The sequence below is a fragment of the Dunckerocampus dactyliophorus genome, chromosome 10, assembly GCF_027744805.1.
Source record: "Dunckerocampus dactyliophorus isolate RoL2022-P2 chromosome 10, RoL_Ddac_1.1, whole genome shotgun sequence".
In the NCBI taxonomy this organism is placed as follows: Eukaryota; Metazoa; Chordata; class Actinopteri; order Syngnathiformes; family Syngnathidae; genus Dunckerocampus; species Dunckerocampus dactyliophorus.
In genome coordinates this window covers 6,496,349-6,505,000 of record NC_072828.1, presented here as the reverse complement: position 1 = coordinate 6,505,000, position 8,652 = coordinate 6,496,349, and the positions used below count along the sequence as shown (strand labels likewise).

General features: G+C 45.4%; 1 protein-coding gene across 1 annotated transcript in view; it reads left to right on the top strand.

Annotated features, from left to right (window-relative positions):
• The window catches only part of LOC129189229 (unconventional myosin-VIIb), a 32,200-nt gene that overhangs the window by 11,190 nt on the left and 12,358 nt on the right, over window positions 1-8,652 (top strand). Inside the window, exons 13-32 of the mRNA XM_054790708.1 lie at window positions 1-129; window positions 199-409; window positions 483-618; window positions 679-848; window positions 1,950-2,090; window positions 2,153-2,311; window positions 2,371-2,463; window positions 3,349-3,443; window positions 3,538-3,622; window positions 3,686-3,904; window positions 4,007-4,213; window positions 4,287-4,496; window positions 4,580-4,744; window positions 4,824-5,117; window positions 5,193-5,353; window positions 5,429-5,555; window positions 6,385-6,504; window positions 6,696-6,869; window positions 6,965-7,192; window positions 8,458-8,625. The exon at window positions 1-129 is cut by the window's left edge and continues 14 nt beyond it. Of these exons, the coding sequence (XP_054646683.1) occupies window positions 1-129; window positions 199-409; window positions 483-618; window positions 679-848; window positions 1,950-2,090; window positions 2,153-2,311; window positions 2,371-2,463; window positions 3,349-3,443; window positions 3,538-3,622; window positions 3,686-3,904; window positions 4,007-4,213; window positions 4,287-4,496; window positions 4,580-4,744; window positions 4,824-5,117; window positions 5,193-5,353; window positions 5,429-5,555; window positions 6,385-6,504; window positions 6,696-6,869; window positions 6,965-7,192; window positions 8,458-8,625 (3,292 nt within the window). The remainder of the gene's footprint in view (window positions 130-198; window positions 410-482; window positions 619-678; window positions 849-1,949; window positions 2,091-2,152; window positions 2,312-2,370; window positions 2,464-3,348; window positions 3,444-3,537; window positions 3,623-3,685; window positions 3,905-4,006; window positions 4,214-4,286; window positions 4,497-4,579; window positions 4,745-4,823; window positions 5,118-5,192; window positions 5,354-5,428; window positions 5,556-6,384; window positions 6,505-6,695; window positions 6,870-6,964; window positions 7,193-8,457; window positions 8,626-8,652) is intronic.

Sequence of the window (8,652 nt, the reverse complement as noted above, 5' to 3'; positions counted from 1 at the left end):
TCTTTTCATTTGGGTGGTGAACAAAATCAATGCTGCCATTTACAAGCCGCCCCCCGAGGACTCCAACGAGGTCAGACAGTCCATCGGCCTCCTTGACATCTTCGGCTTTGAGAACTTCAGTACAAACAGGTCAGTGTGACACACAGTAGGCCTCTTCTGGCGTGGATGCCATCCATCTCTTCTGCCTGCTTTGAGCAGCTTCGAGCAGCTCTGCATCAACTATGCCAACGAGCAGCTGCAGCAGTTCTTTGTCCGGCACGTGTTCAAGCTGGAACAGGAGGAGTACGCCCGGGAGAGCATTGTTTGGGAGCGCATAGAGTATAAAGACAACCAGGACACGCTGGACGTGCTTGCCAACAAGGCCCTCAACATGCTGGCTCTCATTGACGAGGAGAGCAACTTCCCCAAGGTAAGTATCCTCCTTGTGGTTCCAGACTTTGTGGCGCAAGATAAAGTGTAAAGTGTTTTTTGTGGCTCTTCAGGGCACAGATGCTACCATGCTCCAGAAAATAAACCAGGTCCACGGGAAGGGGAGTGTCTATATCTCCCCGAAGAACAACTACGAGCCACAGTTTGGAGTCAATCACTTTGCTGGTGTGGTCTACTACGACTCCAAAGGTAAACACTCAAGCCATTCTTCATGCTTCTACCATATTCTGAACACTTGGTTCCCTGAAGGTTTCCTGGAGAAGAACCGCGACGCCCTCAGCTCTGACCTCATCCAGTTGGTGGAGACGTCCACCAACAAACTCCTCAAGCAGGTCTTTCACGCAGAGATGGTGTCCGGGATGGCCAAGAGCGGTGGCAACCCGCGGATGGTCATCAACACCACCAAGAGCACGCTGCGGGTGAGTCCATACTGGCGAGTCCTGACCTCCACAAGTCTTGAACGTTGAACGAGGATGCATAGTTCTGAATTTGACCAAAATCTGGAGGAAAAATATTGCTCTGCCACCATTTATACATGATATCACGTGAGGACATTAACTGCAGAGCCCGCATTTATTCGTCTGCATTTCACACAGAGCCCATTCAAGCAGGACATTGCTGCAACATTGGAATGACACGATTCCCGCTAGCATTGCCTAATCAATGATGGCAGTGGCATCAGTGGTCTTGCTTCAGGGTGTGGATGACCTGTGTGAATTTCTCTTGGAGATGAATAAAGAATCTATCTATGTAAATGTAAAGAGAAGGACACTGGCAAGTGTGGCCAAAGGAGTATCAGCAAAGGTAGTTTGCTGATAGGTAGGAACAATATCAGTAACGGTAGCCAAAAGCGTAACAGCCATCGTAGCTAAAAGAACATCAGCAAACATAGCTAAAAAAATATCAGCAAATATTGCTCCTAGCCAAAAGAGGATCAGTGAACGTAGCTAGAACAATATCAGCAAACGTCACCAAGCGTATCTGCAAATGCAGCTAGAAGAATATCAGCAAGCATAGCCAAAAGAGTATCAGCAATTGTAGCTAAAAGAGTATCAGCAAACGTAATCAAAAGAGTATTAGCGACCGTAGCTAAAGCAGTGTCAGCGATAGTAGCCAAAAGGGTATCAGCGACTGTGGCGAGAAGAATATCAGCAAACATAGCCAAAAAGTATCAACAATCATAGCTACAAGAATATCATCAAACGTAGCCAAAAGAGTATCAGCGAATGTAGCCAAGAGTATCGTAGCCAAAAGAGTATTAGCGATTGTAGCTAAAAGAATATCAGCGATCGTATCCCGCGATTGTGTTCTCTGACTGTCTGAAGCCGTGAATGTCTCAGGCTGAGCCCTTGTGTGCGTGTGCGTGTGTGTGTGTGTGTGTGTGTGTGGAGACGGCTACCTTCTGATATTCTTCTAGCTACATTTGCTGATATTCTTTTGAGCGTGGTTGCAGCTGACAATAACCTGTTCAAAGTTGTGAAATCCAAGATGTGATGGTATCATATTTTTCTGCGTCACAGCAAGCGAACGACGGCAAGAAGCGAGTGCCGACACTGACCGGTCAGTTCCGTCAGTCCCTGGACTCTCTGATGAAAACCCTGACGGCGTGTCAGCCGTATTTCATACGCTGCATCAAGCCCAATGACTACAAGAAGCCCATGGTGAGCAGACACGCTTTTTCAATGCGAGAGCATCTTCACATCTGTTTGCATTTTTGCGGCAGCTCTTTGACAGAGAGCTGTGCCTGCGTCAGCTCCGTTACTCGGGCATGATGGAGACCATCAGGATCCGGAAAGCCGGCTATCCTGTGCGCTACACTTTTGACGAGTTCCTCGACCGCTACAGAGTTCTACTCAAAACCTACCTCTGCGACCCCCAAAAGGTACATGCTCGTTAAGAACGACATGAGCACGTCCGAGCTTCATGACCGTGTGCCCACAGGAAAGCAAAGAGAAGTGCTGTGAGAGCATTTGTGAGTCTGTGCTGAGTGGAGAGGACGACTGGAAGACCGGAAAGACCAAGATCTTCCTCAAGGTGCTGCCTTGTTAGAAACCTCCATGTGGAGTTCATGGTGGAAAGGTTGTGAGGTGGAACAAAATGGGCCCACTCGGCCCTCAGACCTGCCAACATGTATGCTTTTTGACTCACAAACGGATTTTGTTGCATTTCGGCAGTTTCAGTTTCGAGTTCAATGTCTGCGCGTAATAAAAAGTCCTCAAGTTGTGGTGACGCTGACCATTAAATAATCAGGTCTCTGATTGGTCAGCTTGTAGTACTTTATTTCTTGCGTGTATACGACTCATTCACAGGGCGGACAGCCCACCTTCACGATTTAGGAGCAACATTTGCAATAAAAGTGACTGTTGTAGCGCATGGATTACTTCCAGCTGCAATAACACTCCTCTCCTTAATTACATTGTTGCCAGCGACGAAGAGTTGACGTCAGGTCACGCGATCAAAGCGCTGTAAAAGCAGGTGTGTCTAAAGTGCGCCCCGTGGCCTATTTGTTATTGGCCTGAGGCATATTGTAAAAATAAAACTAAACCAAAAAAATAGATAAATAGAGCAAAACGCATAAAGTAACAAGAAAAAGCTGAAATGTTGATATTAATAACTAATAACAGAAAACCTTTAACTTTAAATATGTAGTTAAGCACTGTTAATAGTAAAATATAAACACTTTAACGACAAGTGGATTGATTTGGATCCTTTTTTTTTAAATTGTCAGACAAGCGTTAAAGGAAGCTAACCGCTGTTAATGGTGAGATTTTGAATTTCCCATAAGAAATATTCCATTCCAGAGTCAAATTGTTGCCATCATAAGATGATTACTAACGCTATAGGCAATTTTTAAAATAACATTTTAAGTAAATATGAAGAATAAAAGTTTCTAAAATAAACATAACGATTAACATGCAGGACTTCCATGACACCATGCTGGAACTGGAGCGGATGAAAGAACTCCATGCAAAAGCACTTTTGATCCAGAAGGTTCTGCGAGGCTACAGATACAGGTATGTACAAGAAACTACTGTATTTTGATTCATTATTATTATTATTATTATTATCATCATTATTATTATTTTTAATTGCTGATGTCATTGGCAGGAGAGAGTTCCTGAAGAAAAAAGCAGGCGCTCTCGTCATTCAGAAACACTGGAGAGGACACAAAGGGAGAAAACTGTACCGAGTGGTGAGTCAAAGCAGCTTTATTTATGTCATTACGATCACAAAATGATCCGTCTGTCTCTTTTAGGTTCAGAAGGGTTTCGCAAGGCTGCAGGCCCAGGTCCGCTCTCGCCAACTCCACGTGCAGTATAAGAGAAAGCGGCAGGCGGCTGTCGTGCTGCAGGCCCAAGCGCGAGGATACCTGGCCAGGAAGGGATGGAAGCGTAAGAGAGACGCTGTGGTCCTCCTGCAGGCGCACACCAGAGGCCTGTTGGCTAGGAAGGCTCTCAGAAAGATTAAAAGAGACGTAAGCTGACAAGACTATTTGCTGCTTCAGTCATTTCTGCCGCCTTTAAATGCTAAGTGGGTTTTTATCTGCTCTGTAAACAATATTTTACACACTTGCTAGATGTATCTCTCGGCCAAAGAAAAGGAAGCCGAACAGCGGGCCATCTTGGAGAGACAGAAGCATCTGGAAGACGTGCTGAGGCAGAAGAAAGAGATGGAAGCCAGAGCTCAGTCCGAGTCCATCACAGACCAGGAGGTGGACAACATCTTTGGCTTCCTACCCCCTGTGGTCGGAGGGCAAGAAGGGCAGGCGCCTGAAGGATTTGAGGTGCAGAGACAGTTTATGTTAAATGGAAGAATGGTTGGAAGAGTGACGCCTCACGTCCGTGTCTGATTTAAAGAACTTTGAGAGCAAGAGGGTTCTTCTGGAGGAGATCGACATAGACGACTTCCCCATCGAGGAAGATCTGCCCAAAGATGATGACGACCTCGATAAGTACCCCTTCTCCAAGTTTGCATCCATGTACTTCCAAGGCGCAGCGTCGCCTGAACACATCCGCCAAAGGCTGGGGCATCCGCTCCTTTACCACGAGGACGAAGGAGACGTCTTGGTGCTTCTCTTTGTTGACGTTCAGTCATCAGCTCAAGCACTTGGATTGTTGCCTGCATGTCAACCTTCCTGTGTCCTCACCAGGCTTCACTGACAGTCTGGTGGATCATTCTGAGGTTCATGGGAGATCTTCCTGAGCCAAAGAAGCAATTCCAGGTGCAGGGACGCTCCTCGCAGGACCGCTTTCTCACGCAGGACGTGATCGATAGAAAGGACCGACGCCTCAGCCACATGGTGGGCCTGGATCAGGTACAGAGACTCATTCACACCACAGAGTTCTAGAAATGATAGAAAGCGTGTCATTAAAATTCACATCTGTTTGTTCTAGCGGGTTCTGAGGAATAAAAAAGTGCCGCAGCCTTCCCCTGTCCAGGAGGAGCCTACACAACATAGAAAAAGTTCCATCTTCACAGACCTCCTGTCCAGGAACAAGAGACATGCTCCGAGTGAGGCGGCCCAAAACTCAAAGATATACACCGTCCCTGAAGGAAGCCCTCGCACAAGGAAAGGTTCCACTTTCACAGACTTGCTGTCCAGGAACCGAAAAACATCCACTGTTCAAGAAAATGGAATCCCCAGATCATCCTCCAGCTTCCGGAAGCCCTCCATCATCATGGAGGAGGTGAGGCGGACACCTCAAACAGTTTAATTGATTGCGTTTCCTGTTTTTTGATGTCATTTTCTCATTTACTTTCAGTCTGAGGATCAGCCTGAGGTGTCCAAGCCTCCCACCCTGCAGACGGTAAAGGAGGACAGCGATGTCATGATCGGAGAAGGACCCACCCTGGACCGACCTCTGACGCCTCTGGAGAAACTCCACATCATTGTAGGATACGCCATCGTCAGACGAGACCTCAGGTGGATGGGGGGAACAAAAACACCACAGGGATGTTAAGAGAAGTCGCCTGCTTGATGAAGAGCTTACTTGTGCAGGGACGAGATTTACTGTCAGATCTGCAAGCAGCTTCAGGACAACAACAATCGCAGCAGCTACTTCCGAGGATGGATCTTGCTCTCCCTCTGTTTGGGCGTTTTCCCTCCGAGTGAGCGTCTCATAAGGGTGAGCGCACGCCTTCATGACACTATGAAAAATGTCTGAGATTAAACATAAACCAGGGATGTCCGAAGTGCGAACAGGGGGCCTGCAGCTATTCAAAAAATACAAATACACAAGAAAACTAAAAAAAAAAAAAAAAAAAAAAAAATATCAAAAAGGCTTAATATAAGGAGAACACAGTCAAAGTTTGTTTTTTGTATAATTTGTTGTCGAACATTTTCGCTAAAATCTTGCCTCCCTTTTTGTACAACATTGCATGTAACAAACTAGTCCATTTACCCTGTACTGTGTCCTTCTGCGAAGCCAAACCTTAAGTGTTGCTGGCTCACTAAACGTGCATTTTTTATTGAGTGCGGCTGCTAAATATTCCGCCAAAGAAACCCACGGGTTCCAGCAATTTGATAAAGAATGTGAGAAACACTATTGAATTTCATGTCGCCAGGATGTACGGGAAGCCCGCATCAACAATATGTTCCATCCATTCGTCATTTAGAATTATTTTGCATTGTTTTCTGCACGTAAAACTACAGTATATACAGTAATATATCATAATTATTCTCTATAAAATATTTTGGGGTGTCTGGAACGGAGTAATTTAATTTATTGTTATTTCTTATGGGAAAAATTGCCTCAGTTTTTGTGCGTTTCATTTTTTGTCAGACCTTTTGGAATGCATTAATGACAAAAACCGAGGTTCCACCATACTGTACTATAATAAAAATACTAATAGTACTCTAATATTTAATAGTAAAACAAAGGAGGCCCCCAAATCCTTCGGTTTTCCAGTATACAGCCTTATCTGGTCATTTTTTCTCTGCTCTTCTTTTGGCAGTACCTCCAAAGTTTCATTCGCTCTGCTCCAGGAGGCTACGCTTCCTACTGCTCTGAGAGGCTGCGTCGCACCGTCATGAACGGCGTGCGAGGGGAGCCCCCCGCCTGGCTGGAGCTGCAGGTGTTGTGAATGATATGAAATGTGACTGAAGAATATCGGTTTAGTTCACTCGAATGGGTTAGGCTCCAGTTTCCTCCAACACTGAACAGGTCTTGCAGTCTCGAAAATGGATGGTTGTAATCGAGGGAATCACAGCAACATCTCTGTCTTACTTTCGCCAAATTCGTCATCCGTGCTCTTTTCCTGCACAGGCTACCAAGACAAAGAAGCCCATGGTTGTGTCTGTGACCCTGATGGACGGACGCTCCGTCAACCTGCCCGTTGACTCGGCGTCCACGTCCAAGGAGATCTGCCAGCTCCTCTCCAACAAAGTCAAACTGAAAGACACGTTTGGTTTTTCTCTCTACGTGGCTCTGTATGAAAAGGTAAGGTGAAAGCACACAGGCTCAAGTGTTTCACTACATGGGTGCAAAGTGCAAGTAGATATCCATAAGTGTGGGTGTTGTTGTCGTCGCCAAAGGTGTGGGCTCTAGGCAGCGGGCGGGAACACGTGATGGACGCCATCTCCCAGTGTGAGCAGGAAGTGAAGAGGAGAGGAGGCCAGGAACAGCACGCCCCGTGGCGCCTCTTCTTCCGCAAGGAGATCTTCACGCCCTGGCACGACTGCCACGAGGACAACACCAGCACGGAGCTCATCTACAGACAGATCATCCACGGGTTGAAATTTGGGGAGTACCAGATGGACAAGGTGAGCTCTGACTTGGATGACAGGCTCCTGACGTACCGCATCTCTCGTTTCGTTCGTTCCTAAGGATGGGCTCAAACGGATGAGGCGAATCTTTTTTTTGTTTTGTTAAAAAGTTAGATATTAATTTTAGATAAATACGACAATATAATGTATTCAGTAAATGCTATAATTTTAGTATTTATTTACCCAAACTCAGGATGGCACTGAGTTGATCCAGTCATACTTGTTTATATTATCACTGATGCCACCTGTGGAGATTTCCCATTTATGAGCGACGTCTGTGTTTTAATGTTGTCAGCTTGCTCTTGTCAGCAAACGTAGCCAAAAGAGTACAGTAATCCCTCATCACTTAAAATTTAGCGGCTTCACTCTATTATGCTTTAAAAAAAATATATGAATTAATAAATCATGCTGTTTTGTGGTTGAATACGGCCTATTAGTTAAAAAAATGGCATAATTCAGCAAATTGTATGTACTTTTGCCTAAGTTTAACGTTTTCAAGCATAAAAATGGCTAAATGAACAAATAAACATTTGACGTGATGATAAGTAGTATTCTACACTGGTCTCTAGGCGTCAGTAATGTTACTGTAATGTTGGGTGAGACACACAAGCACCAGACTCGATCGCCTGAACAACAGGCATTTGTTGCAGTTTTGAATGATCTCACAAAAGGCACGATAACCCTTCACACATGCTACTGTTGCAGCCGTAACCCACGCCATGCTAAACTCAATTCTGAACTCCTGACGTCGCTTCCTGTCCGCCCCCCACTCAGCTCCACTAGCAACGGAACACATTAACAGCAACACACACGAGCATAAGTCTCATTTATGTCTTATTTTCTCTTACTGTGTCTATATTGGGTAGTAGGAGTGTAAAGGTGACTATAGGGGTGTTATTTCATGTCTAGAGGGCTCTAATAATGTTAAAAAACAGGTTTTCTATACTCCTAATTATGTAAATATTTCATTTGTAAACACGGAACACTACTTCTGGGAAATTCATGGTTGGGTCTGGAACCAATTAACCATGAAAAACAAGGGAATACTGTATAAGCAAACGCAGCCTTACCAACATTTTAAATCGTATGCAAAGGCAGATAAAGCTGCTGAATGCTGACCACTCATCATTCTTCGCATATGTGGTACCATTTTGTGGAGTTAATGAAAACGACATCATGAGATTGCCTACAGCCACACAGGCATCATTGCACACAATGGAAACAATCATTGGAAACAATGTGCTCAACTGTACTCGATACAGGAAGATGATTTTGTTCAGCTGGCCGCCAAGTACCTCTACATCCAGCATGGTTCCAACAGCTCTGCGGAGGAGGTGAAGGAGGCAGTACAGGCCTGCATCTACAACCCTCTGCTGGAGGCCAAGTCTGAAGCCAAATGGGTGCAAATGGTCAGCACAGCCCACGCTCAGGTAAGTGGCATTACACATCATTCTGCC